The sequence below is a fragment of the Diabrotica virgifera genome, chromosome 6 (assembly GCF_917563875.1).
Source record: "Diabrotica virgifera virgifera chromosome 6, PGI_DIABVI_V3a".
NCBI lineage: Eukaryota > Metazoa > Arthropoda > Insecta > Coleoptera > Chrysomelidae > Diabrotica > Diabrotica virgifera.
Window position 1 is genome coordinate 235,134,771 of NC_065448.1, and position 23,134 is coordinate 235,157,904.

The 23,134-nt window shown below is 33.4% G+C and overlaps 1 protein-coding gene across 15 annotated transcripts in view; it reads left to right on the plus strand.

The window, feature by feature from the left end:
- Nucleotides 1–23,134, plus strand: part of LOC114335908 (protein unc-80 homolog) — a 180,207-nt gene that overhangs the window by 76,924 nt on the left and 80,149 nt on the right. For 14 of the 15 annotated variants that reach the window (XR_007699013.1, XM_050654754.1, XM_050654762.1 and 11 more), the window contains 8 exons: nucleotides 1,738–1,867; nucleotides 2,342–2,539; nucleotides 2,605–2,885; nucleotides 5,646–5,884; nucleotides 12,949–13,136; nucleotides 16,754–16,902; nucleotides 17,484–17,607; nucleotides 17,694–17,865. Coding sequence is in view for 14 of the 15 variants with exons in the window: in XM_050654754.1 (XP_050510711.1) it covers nucleotides 1,738–1,867; nucleotides 2,342–2,539; nucleotides 2,605–2,885; nucleotides 5,646–5,884; nucleotides 12,949–13,136; nucleotides 16,754–16,902; nucleotides 17,484–17,607; nucleotides 17,694–17,865 (1,481 nt within the window). In the remaining variant the exon portion in view is untranslated. The remainder of the gene's footprint in view (nucleotides 1–1,737; nucleotides 1,868–2,341; nucleotides 2,540–2,604; nucleotides 2,886–5,645; nucleotides 5,885–12,948; nucleotides 13,137–16,753; nucleotides 16,903–17,483; nucleotides 17,608–17,693; nucleotides 17,866–23,134) is intronic. The other variant, XM_050654761.1, reaches the window with a different exon arrangement.

Sequence of the window (23,134 nt, forward strand, 5' to 3'; positions counted from 1 at the left end):
AACTCTTTTGGTGGTTTTTCGTTAGAAAAAAAAAACTACAAATTAAAGAACTCGGTCGGCCTTTACCCGATTTAAAAATTGAAAAACAAAGTGGAAATGGACAAAAACTTCGCTGTCGTAAGTTTAATAAAATTATTTATGATAAAAATAGCTGGTTGTGTGGTTGCGAACAAACTAATAAACTCTTCTGTTTTGTATGCGTTTTGTTTGGAGGTGACGAGACTTGGTCAAACAAAGGCACCGATGATCTTGTACATATATGGGAGAAATTGAAATCCCATGAAAAATCTAAAGTGCACATGAATAACGTTTTTAGCTTTTCAATGCTTGGTAAGTTAAATATAAAAACCCAATTAAATTCAGCTTATCGTGATACTCTATTTATATTTTATATCCTTTTTGACCATATCGTAAAACCGCCACAAAAAATTTAGGCAGCTGCCCGGATTCTGGCACTACCTTCCTAAAGTTATACGAGCCGCCACTGCCCTGATGTCCTGCTAAATTTTTCTTCTAATGCAGCTGCTTTCCTTAATCTTAATAAAAATTTTAACTTGCACAAGCTAATAGATACGAATGGTTTTTTATAAGTCTAATTAATAATCACTTAAGAAGCACCTGTAGGGGAGGTATGCCTAAGATGGCATACCTACATTTCGAAGTTACTCCACACTTTTTTTTCGAAATGCATAACAAAAACGATAATTTACAACTGGCATCTGATCAATTTCTCTTGAAATCAAGAGGTTGAAAATAGCTGATTGTAGAAGATACCTACAAGCTGCATCTTCATCGTCATCAGCAAATCACTCTGAACTATCACTTTTTGCTTGCTCTTCAATAAACACTTTTCGCTTCATTGTCCTGGCAGATTTTCTTAGTTATTTTGCTTCTGTTTCAGTTTTTATCTGTTTGGAGACTTCTATCTCATGTGTAAATTTAAGAACTCTATATTTTCTTCGATTTCTGTTAGTCTTGCGTTTAGTCTGACTGACAGCTGGAAGAGGTGATATTTCGGCTACTATTATGGAACTTGATGGACCTGGCATATACTGAGTTCTCCATTCTAAGATTAGGTTTAGCTACATATGGACATGGATCGTCTGGAGCCTCGGATATATCTATAGTCTCTCCTGGGACAAATAAATAACCGGGAAAAATCCCTACGTTTAATGGACATAGGTATTCCTGTTGAAATAAAACCGCTTTGAGCATTTTTTTAATGTCGCAGCTTTATCATAAGCTTCTTTAAATAAAGCAATATCTTATATTACTAATGCGGGTGAATTTTTTTTCTTTGAATTATAATGACTACGGGCCCTTCAAGGCTCATCTGCCGATACACCAATTTTGCTCATTTATTCTACAATATATTTCCTATACTTACTTAATATTTTCTATCCTACTTATTCTACTTAATTTATTTAAGGATTGACCACTGGCCAGTGAGGAAACTACAATTGCGGGTGAATTAAAATGTAGAATTTCGACTTTTTTAAAACCAATTTAAGCTATTACATTTAAAATACTTAATAATTTTTCATGTGTGTATTTTAACAGCTTCTAGATTTATATTTTATTTTCAAAAATTGGCTAATATAATATCTTGTTTTCTAAAAGCTTTGTATTTCCTCCTTTATGGCAAAAATGTGTTTATATGCTTGTTATTGTTCTTCTTTTCCGCGCTTAACATAACTATGCTAATATTATTTTTAATTGAAATTTTTCTTTGTCTAGGTACGTTGACGAATTGACATGGGAGGTGAAAAGAGTGGGGAAGTTTGCTCAAAGTCAACCTATGGCGAATCCCATCATTACTGTGACTGAACATACTCCAACGCCTTCTCCTGATTATTTAAGAAGACAGGTTAGTTATCTAGGGATGCGTAGTGGGAAAGAATCTACAAAGATGGATACATAATTACAAAGAAAACGTTGACAAATACAAATTTTGTATTATAACAATAATGCCTTTATATACTATAATGCAATTATAGCAATAACAACCGAAAATAGTTAAAAAATTTCTAAAATAAATTCAAATTATGGGGTGAGCCTTATTTTAGGCTCGTCAGTCTATTAGACTTGGGCCCACACTTAAAAGATCATGGTTACCTCCCTCATGAGACTTCGTTTATTCAGTTATTCATGTTGAGTTGGACAATTTTTCTAATACGGATTTCGGGAGGGGGTGTTTCGTAAATATAGAGATTTCTAAAGATGATTTTTTTAAGTGTGGGCCCAAGATCTATATAAACTGACTGTGTTTTCCTAAATATGTAAATATTGTCAAAAGTTAGGATATATGAAAGTTTATTCGACACTCTGTGATATATTTTAGGGCTCCATGGACAGCCAACTCGATGCCGCAAGTCTATCAGGCAGTAAACTAGGTAACTGGCAAGAAAGAAAGTCCAGCTTAACTCGTTCTCAAACAGACTCTAATATTACCTACGCTGGAGAAGACGTACCTGAGGCACCAGGAGCAACCTGCTATATAACTAAAGATGGTGATATAGATCTTCAAGTTGTATTACAGGTAAACTTTGTTTTTAAATTGGACATTTTAAAGCACATGTTTTAATGGTATCTCCTTTTTTTTAGGCCGTCCACAGAACCTCGGTGAGAGAGAGCTCTTCTTGCACGTTGAGAGTGTTGGAAGTTATACTAAATATAATAGAACTAATAATGGACATGGGTGTTCTAAAACAATGCTTGAAAGAAGAAGCTATGGGTTCAACTACTAATCAACAGGATGCTTCTACACCTGATAAAAAAACTGGCAAAATGCAACAAAGTAGCACTCATGGTTCCCTTGGTATTACCGATCCAGATAAGAATAAGCCAATATCTTCCCATAGACTTGTTATGAATAGCATTATTAGGTAGGTGGAAATAAAATCAAAATGAAGCAAAATATATTGAAATTTATATTCTGCTTGAAATAGGGAAAGGATGTGTAATTTGGATCGCTTAAGAAAAAATTACGATATATTGGACGTTTTATATAACTAGATACTATTTTTATTGTATCTTTTACTTGCCTGTTCTAATTATTATTAAACCCCATGTATTAACCTAATTCACCTCATATACCTCTTTTTATAGCCTTTTTTCAATTAGAATTGTTTCCAGTTCAATTGTTTAAAGTTCTGTTGTGTGGGAGGCGTTTCCACATTGGTCCTACGAATCTTTTGATGTCTTCGCTCCAGCTCATTTAAAGTCTTCCTCTTGGTCTCTTCGCTTCGTACGGTCGCCAGTTTCCAACTTCTTCGCTCCATCTACCATTTTCGAGACGTTCTTTTTGTCCAGCCCATTTCCATTTTAATTTAGCTGCTTGTTCCACGGTGTTCCTTATTTTTGTTTTGTTCCGGGTTGCTTCGTTTATTTGCCGATCTATGAGTGAGATACCAAGCATCTGTCGTTCCATATGGGTCTTTGAGTTTTTCTAATCTTGTCCATGTTTTTTGTGAACGTCCGTTTGAGATCCGTTTTGTGGTATCTTTTTGTCTTTAAGTATATATGAGAGTTTTCCGAATGCAGCCCATCCCATTCTTACTCGTCTGCTTATTTCGGTAGTTTGGTTTTGTTTGTTTACCTTGATACACTCAACAAAATTTAGTTCATAATATTGCTTAACAGTGATTATTGAATTGTATTTCGTTGTAACAACAATTTAATTTTTTGTTTCAACGAACTTTACATTAATCAATAACATTCAATAAACGTAACGTAAAGTAACAATAAACGAAGTTGTTGAAACAATAAATATTTTGCTTGACCATTTGAAATGTAACGGCTTTTCCTTATCGTTCTTTGTTAAACAATGCTGTTACCTCTACGAAGTGCCGAATAATTTCATTTCGTTTCCAAGTGTAGTCCGTACTGGAAGGAAGTTTTCGTGTGTCTATTATCGTATTCATTTTTTTCGAATCCTGAGAAAACTGATTAGTATTTTTGAAAAATTTAAACGCAGAATAAAATATTACAGTATTATCGAGGGTCTGAAGTCCCTGAGAACTTCTATAATGATTACTTTAATAAGTCACAGGGGTGAAAAAAGAAAATTTAGTATGATTTTTAATTTCAAATATACTATTCAAAAAAAACTTTTTGTTTATTCTAAGGGACTTTCGACCCTCGGTAATGATGTAGTCTTTTATTCTGCGTTTAAATGTTTCAAAAATACTTATTAGTTTTCTCAAGATTCCAAAAAAAATGAATGCGTTTAAAAAGAATTCGATCGAAATTTTGCACCTGCGCTCTCCAAAAGGATTAACGTGTTATACATTTTTGGAATCACTATTTCAAACGCTTTTAAATGAGATGTCACATGATGTACTTTCCCATTAAAAAAAATCAAAGTTGTGGCTGTCACCTGAAGAGGGATCTCGTAAAGTTCGAAACATTGACGTTATAATATACTCTGAATATTTTTAAAATCGACCTGTCCGAGCGTTTTGCTCATGTGCTAAAAATAAATAAGTTAATGAGGGGACAACACTTTTTCCAGCGCACTGTATAAGTGAAATCATCTGAGAAATCACACAGTGTAAAGTCCATTAGGTTGAGGAGAAAAAAGTGGGATTTGAAAAATTATTATTAATCAATTAATATCATACATTGAGTTAATGCATTCAGTAATTATCAATATAAAATTGGTTCATAGTAGGGTCGAATAGAATTGCTTGTAAGAATAACCGTATTTATTGTGGGAACGAACGGAATTAATTGTAACAATAAACGGAAATAATTGTAGAAATAAACGAAATACGTTAGGAGAAATAACACTGTTATTGACACAACGAATAGTCTTCGTCGGTCAATTAACGACGTTGTTGTTTCAATGAATAGTATTCGTTGGCTCAGTGAACAGTGTTCGTAATATTATTAAATGGATGTTCATCCATTCAATAAACGTAATACATTGTATCAACTAACGAACATAATGAATTGATGAACATCGCTTTGTTGTTCCAATAAAACCAAGAATTTGACAAATTTTAAGTATTGCTTTTGTTGTCTGAATTAACATTTTTATTAATATTACGTACCTTTTTCGTTGAGTGTATTCTGACCCAGATATATATTCTTTTACATGTTCCACTTTTGTTCCTTGGATGGTTATCGTCGGTTGATCATCTTTCTTCGACATTAGCTTAGTTTTGCTCAAATTAGTTTTCAGTCCTTTTGTAAGGATTCTCTATGAAGCTCATCGATCATCGTCTTCAGTTCTTTCCAGCTGTCTGCTATTAGTACTACGTCATCTGCATATCTTAGGTGGTTTAAATACCGCGTACCTATCGGACGCTGTAGCGGTAGCGACATCTATTAAAGAGAAATGAGATCTAAACAATAAATCTTAAAATTCGTTTGGTACCACCTTCGGGTAACAGTCTTAATCTCTGCCTTTTACAATTTATTAGACAAGGATACGACGAATAAATAAAAACTATTGTTTAGATCCGAAACTTCTAATTTCTCTATAATTACGAAGTATTCAATAATTGTATTACTATGTCACTAAATGCTCAATTTTTAGAATTATCAAACCGGACCATTTTACACACTGATCCAAATTACACGGCCTTCCCCTAATTATGACTCCCCAGTTGTTTTTGCTCAAATATTGATCCGATTTTTAGAGTTCTGAAGCACCTGGGTTGTCCTCAAGGCTGTGCTGATGGCCAAAGAGGACCAGCAGCTGAATTTTTAAGAACTCAATCCCAAAATATTCTCGTCAAGCTCAACAGAGCCAGTCCTAAGCAGTTTAAGTCATTCTTGAAGGATTACGTCAAATACGAACCTCTGACAGATGTTATGGATTTCTTCCATGCTTATGTTGGTTTTTGCATTGACCCCAGTTCTTTGTTGTCTCCATTGAGTAAGACACGTTATCATAGTTAATGAAAATAGCATATTATATAAAGTATATTTAATTATTGTTTCAAATTTTGTATAATTTGATAATATTAATATTAATATTATTAATAAATTTCATTGTAAGATTGACATATTTACTAAATCTACATACACTGATGGATACGGAGGGAATTGACATACCAATTTTTAAAATATTTTTACACTTCTTTTTAAAAATCCACAAGGAAGAAATTCCTGTAGCTGGCTGTATACCATTAATTACAAGTAAAATTTAATATAATTTTTTACGATTTTACGGATTTTACGATGTTTAAATTTATATAAGACTTTTAGTCTACTTTTAAAAGATTTTATCCTTTGTATTTTTGGGTGGCTCACCATGTTCTTGTAACACTGATGATGCTCTTGTTACAGAGCGAAAACGTTTTGTTTCTATGTTTGTAGCCCTATAGGGGCTTTTTAAACTAATATACCTTTTACCACAACTTCTTTTTACGTTAATAATAATTGTAGGCTCCTTTTTATACCGCTAAAGCGACTAGTCTAGGCGCCAGAGGGGTCGCCGTGTCCTTTTCAATTCTGATGGACAAACTCAACGGTTTCTTATGGATTTTTGGTTGGTGTTACGAATTTTCAGGGTGGATTTCAATCCGAGTGGTCAAAAAATTAACAATTTAATTGTTTTCAAGGCTCTGGCTCATAAACTAAAAGGAATAAACAAAAATGTTTAAAATAAAAGTTGTTCCTTAATAAAAAACGAAGAAAAAAGCGTTTACTAAACTTAAATTCAATAATTAGAACTCACGATATTGTAAAATTAGTACACAATGCAAATTGCAAAATAAATATTTTTCGAAGCTTTATAGATCGTAACTCGGCTTCTACGCATGCAAGTTAGTCTTAGAAGATCTCGGTTTAAAATGTAATTAATAGGCTTCAAAAAAAATCTTGTTAAATTACTTTATCTTTATTTCTTTTAAAGTTATACCCGTTTGAAGTTATAATTTTCTTAAAAAAATTGTACATTAATTTGTTTAGAAGCGTTTCAAGCAAATTTCAGCTATAAACATTTATACTTTAATTAACAATGGTGATAGAAGTACCCAAAAGGAACAATTTGAGCTTCGAAAATGTTCGTAAGTTTATTTTTGGCCAAGATATCGATATTTTAATGGCGCACTATGAGGCACAAGGTCGGCTCAGAGTCAAGTGACGAAATTCGTAGCCAAAATATCGATGGCCAAAAATAAACTTACGAACATTTTCGTAAGCTCAAAATGTTCCTTTTGAGTTCTTCTATCATTATTGTTAATTAAAGTATAAATGTTTATAGCTCAAATTTGCTTGAAACCCTTATAAACAAATTAATGTACAATTTTTTTAAGAAAATTATAACTTCAAACGGGTATAACTTTAACAAATAAAGGATAAAGTAATTTAAGAAACTTTGTTTAAAAGCCTATTAATTAAGCTTTAAAATAAGACTTTCTAAGACTCATTTGCATGCGTAGCAGTCAAAATTTTTTTATCTATTTTAGTTTTTGAGCCAGAGCCTTATAAACAATTAAATTGTTTATAACAATTTTTTGACCACTCGGATCGAAATCCACCCTCGAAATTCGTAATCAGCAGCCAAAGATCCATAAGAAACCGTTGCGTTTGTCCATCAGAATTGAAAAGGACACGGTGACCTCTATTGTTTGGCTTTCTGATTATATCAGGGTAGTCTGCTACCTCTAGGGCCTACGGTATACAAGGGTGGTAACAGGGCCAGTGCTACGCTTCAACCGCCTATTATTACTCCTGGTTTTACCCAAGGTACTCATTTTTATTCAGGCTGAGTCGACTTGGGGCTTGTAGACATTTTTAGATAGATGTTCTCGTCAGCCCGGCGCTGGGATTCGACCCCTGGCCTTCTGCGTTGGAAGTTAGACATCCTACCGCCTGAACTATTCGGCCCCAATATTTCAAAAGTTAGTAATTAATATATTTGGTTCTGGGGCTATTTAGCAAGTATATATGAGTAAGTAATCATAACCACATTTTTAACTTTCATAATTTCAACTATTTTTCAATTTTAATAGTATGATTACTTATTCTATTTTAGATTCACTGATGATGGATTGATAGGTCTGAAAACGTTCTGAATGAACCTATTTTATTTAATCCATTGGGATTTTTAAAATTTTATTAAATATACCTTTTACATAGAAGTGGTTTTACTTCATGTTAGAGTTCTTTTAACTATATGGTATACAGCCAACCCAGGGAACTACCCCCTTTTTGTTTAATTAATATATGTTGGGATAATTAAGTATACTTTATTAAATCAGTAACATTCGACATAATCAAACTAACATAAAAATCGCTTCTTTATACTAACTTTTCGTATCTTATTTTCATTAGCAGTTCATATTTAACAAAATAATTAAATTAATAATATCGCTGTACCTTATTGGTTTCTCAAAATTCAGTTTAAGGGGTACTTTTCAGTCTTTATTTCCTGACCTCAAATATTTTCGAAACGATTAGTTAATTTGTAATTCGCGATAAAACAATAATTACACATTTTTATGATATATTAGCCATATTATTATAGTTTTTGAATTTTAATTCAAGGAGACAATCCAAATAATAATAAAATTCAACATTAAAGACATTTTAAGGTTTATTTAAACAAATTTAAACTAATATACAGGGTGTCTGATTAAAACAGATGTTGTATTTTTCTTCTAACTTTATTGAATAGGTAGCTTGTGGTAGGGGAGCCCAAGTGGGGATTTTTGCCGTAACTCGAGCGCGTCAGATTATCATATGGAGAGAAACCTGGTACCCTGTAGATGTACCTCTACCATATATTGGCTCTAAACACAGTGGCGTTCGTTAAGGGGGGGGGGCGAAAAAATATATCCTTAGAAAAACTCGAAATCGTCAGATTAAGATAAGGTAAGTCAGGTACATGCAAAACAGTGTATATTTAAAAAATCTGACGATTTCGGCGGGGTGTAAGGAAATGGGTGTCACAAAGTTTTACAAGAAAAAAGCGAATATTTCGCGAAATGAACGATATATGTAACCCCCACCCCACGGAGGTGTGGTGGGGGTTACTTCAAAATTTTAAATAGGTGCCCCCAGTTTTTATTGCAGATTTGGATTCCTTACGTAAAAATAAGTAATTTTTATTTGAAACATTTTTTAGAATTATGGATAAATGGCGCTATAATCGGAAAAAACGATTGTTGGAATTGGAAAATCAACGTAAAAATAGAAAGTCCCCACTAAAATGGAAACCTTTACTTTACTTTACTAAACTTTACAAAAAACTTTGTATTTTTTTAACTTTTTTTGGTTTTAGAACGTACGATTTACAACCCAATAGGTCCCCATAGGTCCCCAAAGCGCTCGAGTGACTGCACATTTAGCATACTTTCCTCCCCTACTATTGTAAGTTTTCCTATCTGCACCTCTCTTAACAACGAATACAGGGTGTCCCAGACTAATTTAGCCACGCAATATCTCGTAAACGAATAGAGATTTTCGAATGGGACAGAAAGTGGTCTATTCTACTTGTAATACACTTTAATATGGCGTAGAAAACAGTCATCCCCTAAATATTCATCCCTTAGTTACAACCCCTAACTTTAATCTTTAATAGCACCCTGTATATTTTTTTATAGTTTTGGATGTGGTCTTCTATCGTCTATTTAACACATTTTTTGAAAATAAAATCGGTTCATAAATAACCAAGAAAATATCAGTTTAGTTTTGTTAATTATGTGTCCCAGACTAATTTATCCAGGCTATATTTCTTAAACGAATAGAGATTTTCGAATGGGACAAAAACCGATCTATTACATTTGCAATACACTTTATTATGGCGTAGAAAAAAAATTATCCCCTAAATATTCATCCCTTAGTTACAACCACTAACTTTATTTTTTTAAATAGCACCCTGTAAGTTAGGGATAAATATTTAGGGGATGAATTCTTTCTACGCCATATGAAAGTGTATTACAAATGGAATATATCAGCTTTTGTCCCATTCGAAAATCTCTATTCGTTTAAGAAATATAGCCTGGATAAATATTAGTCTTGGACACACAATTAACAAAAATAAACTGATAGTTTCTTGGTTATTTACGAACCGATTTTATTTTCAAAAAATGTGTTGAATAGACGATAAAAGACTACATCCAAAACTATAAAAAAATATGCAGGGTGCTATTAAAAAAATTAAAGTTAAGGGTTGTAACTAAGGGATGAATATTTGGGGGATGATTTTTTTGTACGCCATATTAAAGTGTATTACAAGTAGAATATATCACTTTTTGTCACATTCGAAAATCTCTATTCGTTTAAGAGATATAGCGTGGGTAAATTAGTCTGGGACACCCTGTATATCCATTTCCTGAGTACAAGTTAATCACCCTGTACATTTGTGATGACCTTTAAAGTTAAATATGGACTGCTTCTTATGTGCTTTACTTTGCTATGCTGTGCTCCCTAATAAAACTGGTCTTAAGTTCCTGCTATCTCACTTTCTGAGATTCTCATCATCTTAGAGTAGAAAAAACGTAGAGACAAACTTAGAGAATTCTTGATTCGAAATGACTAACACAGTTTGCACAGTGCATTGTCAAAAATTTAATTTTATATGAATTTCAAGTGTTCAAAAATGTTTTATTATTTAGAAAAGTGATGGCAGTAATATTGGATTGTATATTATTAATAATTAAACTATTAGCGAATCTTCTTTTTCTTCCTCCTTTCTTGGCTCTACAATTATAAGTGAGTGTTGGCCACGGTTACCATTTTCCTCTACTCTTGCCGGTCTCTCAAGAAAAAATTAAAGGTATAATGTAAGTCAAGAGCTGAAATAGTTTGCCAGAGTCATATTTAACTAATTTTATCGGTACCTTTCAATAAAGGATGAAGCAGGACGGGAAGAGAGGAGAAAAGATATCAGAAGAAGTAGAAAGGTTTTATAAAGAACTATACACCTTAAAGAAAGACGCAAACCTCAACACTGAAGAATATATTAAGAAAACAATCACGAATATAAACTCAGAAACAGTACCAAACATATAAAATTATGAAATAGAAACAGCACTATCACAATTAAAGAACAATAAAGCACCGGGACCAGATGGAGTCCTTGCTGAAATGTTGAAAGATGGGAAAGAAGAAATCTTGCAAACATTAAGAAATCTATTTAATCAGTGTCTACATAAAGGAGAAATACCCGACGAATGGAACAGAAGTCTTACAATGCTGATATTTAAAAAATGCGACAGAAAGGACATAAAAAATTACAAACCCAATTTTGACAAGAATATAGCTCCACTGACCATCTTCTAACAATTAGAACACTAATAGAGAAAGCTAACGAATACCATATAGATCTTCACTTAGCGTTCGTCAACTACGAAAAAGCTTTTGACAGCGTGGAAATGTGGGCAATAGAAAAAGCTATAAACAACTGTAGAATAGATTCCAGATACAGAATGCTAATACACAATAATATAAGAAAGCAACAATGACAGTACAATTGGAAGAAACCCCAAAACCTATACCAATTAACAAAGGAGTGCGACAAGAAGATGTCATTTCTCCTAAACTAAGTATTTACATTAGCACTGGAAGATGTTTTCAAAACAATGGAATGGACAAACGTGGGAATATACATAAATGAGAATAAACTAAACCACCTAAGATATGCAGACGATGTAGTAATCATAGCATCAAGTTTTGAAGAACTACAAACCATGCTAACCGAACTAGCAAATGAATCCGAACAAATAGGTCTAAAAATGAATTTTACCAAAACAAAAACAATGACAAACACACAAGATAATAGAAACGTAATACTAAACGAAACCCCAATAGAGGCGGTTAATGATTATATGTATATAATATATTTAGGACAAATAATAAAAATAAATACGGAAAATCAAACAGCGGAGGTAAAAAGAAGGGTCAGATTAGCCTGGGCAGGATTTGGGAAATTTAAATGGGTCTTAAAGAATTAAAAAAATACAACAATACTTAAAAACAAGAGTGTTTGACCAGTGCATACTCCCAATTCTCACATACTCATGCCAAACATGGACCTTTACCAAAGCAAACATAGATAAAATAATGAAGACACAAATAGCCATGGAGAGAGCAATGGTAGGAGTAAAGTTAACAGACAAAAAGCAAAACAACTGGATAAGAAATACAACAAAAGTCAAAGACGCAGGACAACATCTAGCCAGGCTAAAATGGAGCGTCGCAGGTCATAACGCCAGACAAACGGAAAATAGGTGAAATACCACGATACAACAATGGAGACCATGGACAGGAAAGAGAGCTAGAGGATGACCACAGATGGGATGGGGAGATGACATTAGTAGAAAGATACGAGGAACACACTGGAAACAGAAGGCACTAAACAGGAGCGAATTGAGGAAACTGGGGGAAGCCTATGTTCAAAATTGGATGAATTAAAGGGCAAAAGAAGAAGAAGAAGATGAGTACCTACTCCTCCCCAGTCCTGGAGCCTTCCAATTTTATCATAACGTTGGCATGTTTTTTAAATTTTTCTGGTGTTATTTCAGTTTCTTCGTGGAAAGAAATATCAAATTTTTCGTACCCATTATCTTAAAATTCTGCTCCATCATTTGTCCGCATTTTTGTTCATAATATTCAACCCATAAATCCGGGGATATTACAGTTAACCTACTGAGTTCTTTTCGCAGGTTTTATCCACATCTCATGTTTAGCTTTATTTGCATCTTTGTTAAAACTGTTGTATTGTTGCCAATAACCATATGCCATAACCTTCTTCTTCCCCACAATATCTTCTATTTTTTTATTCTCTATAAATCAAGATTTTCACCGTTTATTTTATTGATTCAGCCAAAAAAACTAATATTAAAAGAAAGATATATCAAGTAAGATCCCATCACTGGATATTAAAATTATTGAAATGTAAAATGAATGTGATAAATGTAAATGTGCAACTGACTGTCATTCAGTCAAGAAACTGTCAGGGTTTTTGAGAAAATTTGCAAATTTCAATAGACCAGAAGAGGGGTTCTAGCAAGTCACAAGACACAGTATCGCAAAGTGGTTATGGTACCAACTTTGGCGCAGGCCTTGGTGGCGGTGGCATTAGAGGCATTGAAGGTACCATCATGTCTCACGTCTTCAAGCCACTGGTGACGCGGTTCGTCGATTCGAGCAAGGAAATCAAGACGCCGGAGAGTCTAGTAAGATATTGTTTTTATCAATGCTCTAAATATCGTGAACGGTCTATTTTAGTTACTTATGCTTGTTTTAGCTTTACTGATTTAATATTTATTATTATTATCCCGGTTTTGATAGCATTCTCCGCCTTCTGATTCCTAGTTTCCAGCTTCGTCGGTTGTTAAACTCGTCAGGGTCAAGGTTCCTTTCTGACATGCCTTCCAAATGCCTGGCATCCATTTCAAAATTTGTTTTGACAGCCTGGCGTCGCCCCTCTTTCTACATGAACATACCAGATCAGTCGTCTCCTTTGATGTATTTAATTGCTTTTTGAGAGGCGAAGATCTTCCACCTGAATGGAAAATAGCCTTCGTTCCAATCATCCACAAAAAAGGTAGCAGAAGAAAGTGCTGCAACTACAGAGGTTTAAGTGTACAAAACTCTGCTTGTAGTCTTTGCGGCAAGATTATAAAAGACGTTATAGAGAACCAAGTTATGGAAGAGGAGAAGCAAAGTGGGTTTCATGCAGTAAGGCCTCGTAATACAACCTGTTTTGCCTAAATCAACTTTTAGAAAAAAAAAACAGCCGGAAACTTAGAAACACATTATTAGTATGATAGAATTGATTCAAAAAATGACATAACCCAGACATCCAAAATGAAAGTTATCCTCCAACACCAAATTGTTCTATATGGTCCATATAATGTTCAGAAAAAAGTCACACCTTTTTGAGCGTCAGGTTTGGAGGGGAGAGGGGGGAGAAGTCGGTAAATTCGTAGTTTTTTACGTTTTTCGTCAATATTTCTAAAACTATGAGGTTTAGCATGAACAACCTTCTATACAAAAATGTTCTACATTAAATTTGAAATAAAAAAGGCTCTATACATAATCCTCCTAAAATGAACGGTTACAAAGTTATGGAGGTATAGTGTAATTGGTCCAAAAAAGGCCTAACCTAGACATCTAAAGTAAAAGTTTTCCTCCAACACCAAATTGTTCTATATGGTCCACATATTGTTCAGTAAAAAGTTACACCATTTTGAGCGTCTGGTTTGGAGGGAGATGGGGGAGAATTCGGTAAATTAGTAGTTTCTTTAGGTTTTTCGTCAATATTTCTAAAACTATGTTTAAGCGTAAACAATGTTCTATAAAAAAACGTTCTACATAAAATTTAAAACAAAAATTTTCCCATCCATAATTGTTATATAATCAACGGTTCCAGAGTTACGGAGGGTGAAATGTGGAGGTTTTCGATACTTTTTATATTTGTTGGGCAATTGATGATGATTTTGGGTGGTGAGGTTGACGTTTCTTCAAGGGCTTATCACTAACATACCATCGGGCATTGAAATAACAAATCCTGTTAAAGAAAATTTCTTTCAATCAGTAAAAATTTTATAAATTGTCGAAAAATTATAAAAAGTATCGAAAACCTCCACTTTTCACCCTCCGTAACTCTGGAACCGTTGATTTTATAACAATTTTGTATGGACCTTTTTTATTTTAAATTTAATGTAGAACATTTTTGTATATAACATTGTATACGCTAAAGTATATTTTTAGAAATATTGACGAAAAACATAAAAAAACTACTAATTTACCGATTTCTCCCCCATCTGCCCCCCAAACCGGACGCTCAAAATAGTGTAACTTTTTACTGAACAATATCTGGACCATATAGAACAATTTGGTGTTGAAGGAAAACTTTTACTTTTAATGTCTGGGTTAGGCCTTTTTTGGACCAATTATACTATACTACCTCCGTAACTTTGGAACCGTTCATTTTAGAAGGATTATGCATAGAACCTTTTTTGTTTCAAATTTAATGTAGAACATTTTTGTATAGAAGGTTGTTCATGCTAAACCGCATAGTTTTAGAAATATTGACGAAAAACTTAAAAAACTAAGAATTTACCGATTTCTCCCCCCTCTCCCCCAAACCCGAAGCTAAAAATGGTGTGACTTTTTTCTGAACATTTTGTGGACCATATAGAACAATTTGGTGTTGAAGGATAACTTTCACTTTGGATGTCTAGGTTTGGATCTAGTTATACCATACTATATATGATATTCGTATTTAAAAGAAAACCTTTTTTTTAACCTTGTAATTGTTGAAACAAGATCTGATACAGCCAGAACACAAAGACTGCTAGAAACAACAAAAATAAGAGTACTGAGAAGAATTACAGGAAATATGCTGGGAGATCCAAAGAGGAGTGAAGACATTAGAAGAAAATGTATGTGTGTGTGTTTGTGTTTTATTGGCACTGGTTTAAGCAACTAACTGACCAGTCAATGTGTTTTCAGTTCTCTCTTTTACAAAATATATGCTAAGTATCTAAATTTAAAACTCTTACTACTACTAAGTTTTTGACTCTTTTGTTTTTTATGTATTTTTTGCATATTTTTTTTACTACGCTAAGACCTAAACCCGATTCAACCCCTCGGAGGTTTAGATCTTCTTAGTAACTTTTGATTTTATTTTATTATTTTTTTTTATAATCTTTTATCAGATCTTTAATTTTAAACAATTTACATGATTGTATAAAATTTTTTAAACATCTAGATTGTTTGATTGTAAAAAGTATATAAGATTAAATGTAAAGGACATTCTAACAGCATATGTTGTAGATCAGCTAGCTCTCCACATAAACAATTATCATTATCTACAAGTCCTATTTCTCTTTTGTAGAATGGAGTCAGACAGTTATTGCTTCTTATTCTACAAATAGTTTTGATAAAGCCTCTGTTGGAAACTTGATTAAACCATGTCTTGATGGGAAGTGTAGGCTGGATTTTTTTCAATACTATCCTTTGCCTGAATTGCTGTATTGTTCCTGCCATTTCGTCCGTTTGATAGACCTGATAATAAAAATTATGTTTCCCATAGGAAGTTGATAGGTTTACAGAGCGGATTCCTTCATTGTTGCTTTTTTAGCAAGATTATCTACTATTTCGTTGTTTTTGTATACAAATGTGTGCTTTAATCCAGCACAATATTATATTTTTGCCCCGTTTCAAAGATTCACTGTTCATTGCTATGAGGTCACTGATGATATAATTTTCTTCAAAATTATGTACATTATATTTCAGCTTCTTTACAATGCTTTGGCAGTCTGTAAATATAACATAATTGAGTTCTTTTTGATTAATACATATTTTATATGCTTCTTTGATTGCAATGAGTTCAGCTGTGAAAATTGTCATTTTATCAGGTAGCTTGGAGTTACAATTATTAAAGAGGGCTCTAGTGAGCTCTCTCTGAAAAGACTTGGACAATGTAAGCAGACGACAAAACAACTAAATTGTGTCTTGTTACTATAGAAAATCAGAATCTACAAGAACAAAGGTATCGCCATTTATGGAGCTGAAGTTTTAAAATATCCTTAAGATGGTAAAATTCCTGATCAGGATAGCACCGTCGAATATTTTTCTACAATTTTTGAACGATTATATTTAATAGTGACAACAATTATCACACAGTCCAAAGTCTAAGCTAAGCGATCAGCCAATAAAAAATCTATATGCTTTACTTTCATTATCTATATAATATAATATGTATCTGTATTGTACAAGTCACTTTTTTTGTTGTAAGTGGTATGTGAATGAAAGCAGTATCATTTTATTTTAATTCTTTTAGACTCTATATTGTGAAATTAGACAATTGATGACATATGTGAAAGAAGGACATGGAAGTATATTCAGAAGAGTAGCTTTAAGTGCTCTTATTGATTCAGCAGATAAACCAAGCAAGAAAGAGGTTAACATGCAGACAACACGAGTAATCAGGTAAGAAAGACGTTTCAATTAATCCATTTCTTCATTTATTCATTATTTTCTATATTTATTTATTATCATTATTCTCTTTGCGTCTATTTCTATGTGGGGTCAGATTTCCCAATCACATTCCTCCATAAGTTTCTATCTTGGATCATATCAATATCAATCCCCTTTACCAACATGTCCTGCCTAAACTTTTCACCCAGGTCTTTTTTAGTCTTCCCCTCCTACTCCTCCCAGAAACCTGCAGATCAGCAATTCTTCGTAGTGGGTGATTAACGTATCGACGATGAACATAACCAAACTATCTTAACCTATGCTCTCTCATTTTGGCTTCAATTGGTGCCACCCTTATACCTCCCCTAATAAAATAATTTTATCCTCTTTTGTCACTCCACTCATCCATCTAAGCATTCTCATTTCTGCCACAGGCATTTGTTGTTTCTATTTCTTTTTAACTGCTCAACATTCAATTGAGACAACTTTCAAATATAAACATTGAAAATTTAAATCGATCTAAAATTTTGATTTACCAGTGTATTTTTCGAGTGAATTGTTGTTTGTACACATTATTTTTCTTTAACTTTAAGACACATGCATCATTCTGAGGTAGAAGAACAACAGGATGTTCCAACTGACACCCAGTCATATACCGAGGATAGAGGCACACGAAAATCGTTATTTAAAAAAAGAAGTACATCATCAACTTGCCCTGTAAGTATATTCTTAAGATCTCTATGTTTCATCTTAATGTTAATTTATTCCATGTTTTATATTATTTTCGCTTTTGTCATTTTCAGAGTCTACTTGAAACTGAAGCTGAAGAACTTCCAAAAACGAGTCAAAGTCCTATTGGAAATATTAGAAAGAAACATTATATACTAACACCAAGACAAAGCGAGAGAGCATTGGGCATTGCTTTAGAACCACAACTATCTATCAAGGCCAAAAAATCTAAACTTGGAGGTCTAGGTATGTGAATCTGTCTTCCACTCACATACTACATTAATAATGTTCATGCCCATAACTACATACATATTAGGTAATTGGGCTCTAATTTAAGATGGACTTGATACTTATCGTTCTTCTTAGCCTTTTAAGACTCGTTTTTAGCCTTAGCTAGGAAGAGGCCAATGTCCATTTCTGGACATTGGCCTCTTCTAGCTCCTTCCATCGATCTCTTTGTTGAGTAATACACTTTCAATTTCTTCCGGCTATTTTTTTGATCTCATCTACCGATCTCATCTGTGGTCTCCCTCATCTACCTTTGTAGAGTCTCTCTTTGTAAGGTCTCCAATGTTATATCGTGACGTTCCAATGTTCGTCTTTTTACTAGCAGCGTACCCTGTGAAGCTCCACTTCATATCGTATCCGTTAATGTTGTTTCCACCTTCATTTCTTTTATTCTATCGGTTCTAACATGATCGTGTAATGTTAATCTACAGCATCTTCGCCAAAAATTGTTCTCTACTGCGTTTATTCGGTTCTGCATTTTCTTATTTATTGTCCAGATTTCTGAGGCATATGTAACTGTACTTTCAATAAATGTTTTATATAGTTGTTTTTTTGTACTTTCTCGTATATCTTTACTCCATAGTAATGAGTTTATCTGACTTGTGATGATGGCTCTTCCTCTACCTAATTTTTGTTGTATGTCTGTTTCGTCGTTTCCATCTTCCGTCAATCTAATTCCCAGGTATCTATATTCTTTAGTGTTTTTTATTATTTTTCCTTCTAAGTCTAGGTCTTCGCCTGTGCAGCCTATTGTCATATATTCTGTTTTGTTTGTATTTATTTCCAGACCCCAATCTTCATACTCCTCTATCAGTTTTCGAACCATATAAGCAGCGTCCTCTGTATCCTCCGCTAGAACCACCTGATCGTCAGCAAATAACAAAGTAGTCAGATTACCCTCTTCTATTTGTACTCTCATTTTCTTACATTTTCTGAACCATTTCTTCAGAGCCGTGTTTATATAAATTTTGAAGAGGGTAGGGGACAGGCAGCATCCCTGTCTTAGACCCTTGTTAACCTGAAAGTATTCTGAGTGTCCATCTCTCGTTTTTATATAACTACTGTTTCCTTGGTAAAAACATTTCACCGCATTAATGTACTGTGGGTTTACATTGTTCTCTATAAGAGATTCCCAAAGTCTATTTACCGGTACACTGTCATAGGCTTTCCTCAAATCTATAAATACTAGATGTAGCTGACTCCCATATGCTAGTGATTTTTCAATTAATTGTTTTATACAAAACAGGTTATCAATACACGATCTTCCTGCTCTAAAACCACTCTGCTCCTCCCAGTCCTCATATTGACTTTCTATTCTATCTCGTAGTATTCTGCCGTACAGTCTACCTGCGGAAGCTATAACACTGAATCCTCTGTAGTTTGTGCAGTCATGTTTATTCCCTTTCTTGTGTATGGAGCTTATGCTTGCAGTTTTCCATTCGGATGGTATCTTTTCTCCATTCAGGCATTTATTAAATATTTTCGTTAAGTTTTCCAATACTACATCCGGGGAAAATTTAAAGAGTTCCACAGGTATACCTCCGGGCCCAGGAGCTTTATTGTTTTTCATTTTCGATAATGCTTGTTTGATTTCCTTTAGTGTAAATGGATCAGCACAAAACCGTGAAGTGTGGAAACAATTGGGGGAGACCTATGTCCAGCAGTGGACGTAAATTGGTTGGATGATGATGAAATGGATCACATTTATTCTGAGTCATTTGGAAGTCGTAATTAACATTCTTAAATTTCTCTCTTTTCTCAGTTAGTAAGTCTGCATAATAGTTTTTCCACGTTTCTTGTCCAATTGGGTCTATCGTTACTTTTTCGTTTCTATTAGTTTTGAGGGTTCTTACAGTTTTCCAGGCTTCTCTAGATTTTGAGCTCCCTAATAATCTGTCGATCTCATGGCATTTTCTGTCCCAGAATTCGTTTTTTGTTTTCGCTACTTGCTTCTTGACCATATAGCAGTACCTTTTGTACATTTGTCGGTCTTCTAGATCTTGTGAGGCTAGCCATTTATTATAAAGTTCTTTCTTTTGTTTTATAAGATCCTCTAGTTCCTCGTTCCACCAGTAGTTTTTCCGTGTTTCTACTAATGATTTTTCTCCTACAGCCTCATTTGCCGCTTCGAGTAGATATAGTTATACATTTCTTCAGGCGATCCTGTAGGTTCGTTTTTCATCTTTTCGGCTAGTCTTATTCTATACAAGAAGACTGTGGAGTCATTGTAAAAACTATCTAGGTTATATATAGGTTGTCTAGATGGAAACTCAGGTCTTGATTTTTCCTCTTTTTGCGTTAAATGTTTGTATTTTATGAAGGTTACGGTTTTGAGTAAAGTGGTGGTCTGATCCACAGACTGCACCTCGTTTCACAATGACGTCAATAATTATTTTTGTTTGTGATTGTTGTTTGGTTATACAGTATTCAATGATAGATTTTAACCCCCTTGTTCTTTGTTCCCACGTGAATTTGTGGATGTCTTTATGTCTAAAATATCCATTTTGTATTTTTAATGAATGTTGCTGACACAGTTCTATAAGACGTGTGCCATTGTCATTTAGCATATCTTCTCCGTAGTCTCCTATCACTGCACTATGTTTTTTCCTTCCAACTCGTCCATTAAAGTCCCCTAGTAGGAATATATCTTTCCGATTTCCAAAACTGCTTATTAATTCACTTAATTCTTCAAAGAAATTTTCTTTTGCGTCAGCAGTTGCGTCATCGTTAGGAGCGTATATACCTACTATTATTAGGTCTTGTCGTGTATTTAGTTCCATTGTGATTATTCTTTCGTTGATGACAGACCAGTTCTTAATATTTTTCAAATATCGTTTCTTGATTGCTATGGAAACGCCCGCTTTTGCTCGATTTTCTTTTTTGACTCCGCTGTAGAAATGTACATAATCTCCTTTTATTTCGTTACCTTCTCCTTTCTTCTTTGTTTCACTGAGGACTACGATATCCATGTTGTATGTTGATAGTTCTTTAAAAACTTCAGTATCCTTTGTTCGAATTCCTTGTACGTTCCAACAACCTAAATTCATGTACCTTTTTCTTTGCCGTGTTCGTTGTAAGTTTGTTTCAGTCCATATCGGAGGCTTGTTCGAATTTTTTGCAACTATAATTTTTCCAGCTCCACTTGACTTTGGAAATTTTGTTGTGATATTTGCGACTTTTGTTTTTGATCTTACCCAGTCGTTCCTCTTTTTATCTGACACTCGTGTACCTAACATAACCCTTTTCATTGCCAGTTTATTTGATAAATTGTTCGTATTTTCTTTTGTTAGGATCCAAGTTTGACATCCATTTCATGATAGGAAGTATGTACTGATTGAACACTTTGCTACTCGAGTATTGAGGTATTATGTGGTTCTTACCGAGAAAGCGATTTACTCAAGCCAATTTGTGTTGGGTAAAATAAGCATTTGAATTTTGTTTATTCTATTCGAAGAGACACTAGAAAGTATTTCTTAGAAGATTTTGAGATATTCGAATTTTTATGAAAACTCTCGTCTGAATATATTATATAAATGTAAGACACCGCTTTAATTCCTTATACAGAATGGAATTTTAGATGTGTGGATTAAAACTTTATACAGAACAGAACAAAGAAATGCTACACTATTAATTATTTTAATTTATAGTTTCTCTTTTTTATTGATTAAGAAACCTACTCTACCGTATGTATAGTCTCCATTTACTTTATAGTAGAACCTATTACCTGAATGTAAGTCTACATACCCATATCCCCTTCTTTTAACTTCTGATAGTCCCATTATGTTTCAATTCAAATTTCCATGAATTGGGACATAAACTATATAATAATAGTTGGTCTGTGCCCATTGAACTGGCAAGTACCTAGCATTTTCGAGCTGGGAAGCATGTTGCCCTTTAGGCATGTATTCTATTATATCTAACAACATCGATTTGTAGTCACCATATTCTATTAATATTTAATATGTAAACCATATATTATGGGGTTACCACTTTAAATAGTGTACTAGTTTCAAACTACTCTGCAGAATGCACTGAAGATGTTCTGAATTAGAACGAACACATTTTGCAATCCATTTGGATGACATTTTAGATAGTTTTTAATAAACGATTTAATACCAGAATAAAATTTGAAGTTTTTTACTTCTGTATGAGTTTTATACAATGCAGTTTCGATGGTCAAAAATAGTTCGATTGAACCTAACTTACCTTAGTACAAATATGCTCATAAAAAAAGTTACAGCTCTTTGAAGTTACAAAATGAAAATCGATTTTTTTGAATATATCGAAAACTATTCGAGATTTGTTATTGAAAATGGACATGTATTATTATTATGACAGGTATATCTTAAAACAAAATTATAGTGAAATTTTTCCACCCCATAAAAATTTTATGGGGGTTTTGTTCTTTTAAACCCCCCCAAACTTTTGTGTACGTTCCAATTAATTCATGATTGTGGTACCATTAGTTAAACACAACATTTTTTAAAACTTTTTTGCCTCTTGGTATTTTTTCGATAAGCCAGTTTTTATCGAGATGCGGCTTCTTTTTAATATATTTACATAAAAATTTTATGGGGGTTTTGTTCCTTTAAACCCCCCAAATGTTTGTGTACGTTCCAATTAAACTATTATTGTGGTATCATTAGTTAAACACGGTGAATTTATAACTTTTTTGCCTCTTTGTCCTTTTTTGATAAGTCACGATTTATCGAGATGTAGCTTCTTTTTCAAAATATACCCAAAAGTGCAAATTATAAATAAATTTTCAGATTAGCAGGTCTCTATAATTGTACTTAACCATATTACAAATATGTGGTAGATTCGACAAATATTCAAAATATCTCGATAAACACCGGCTTATCGAAAAAGTACTAAGAGGCAAAAAAGTTTTAAAAACATTGTGTTAAACAAACGGTGCCACAATAATAATTTAATTGGAACGTACACAAAAGTTTGGGGGGTTTAAGGGAACAAAACTCCCATAAAATTTTTATGGGGTGCACAAATTTCACTTTAATTTTTTTTTAAATGTTGCTGCCATAAAAATGCCACATGTCTATTTTCAATAAAAAATCTCTAAGAGTTTTCGATATATGAAAAAAAAATCGATTTTCATTTTGTAACTTCAAAGGGCTGTAACTTTTTTTGTGTACACTATTGTATATAGGTAAGTGAGGTTCAATCAACCTATTTTTGACCCCAGAATCTTTGGTATAATTTATGACCA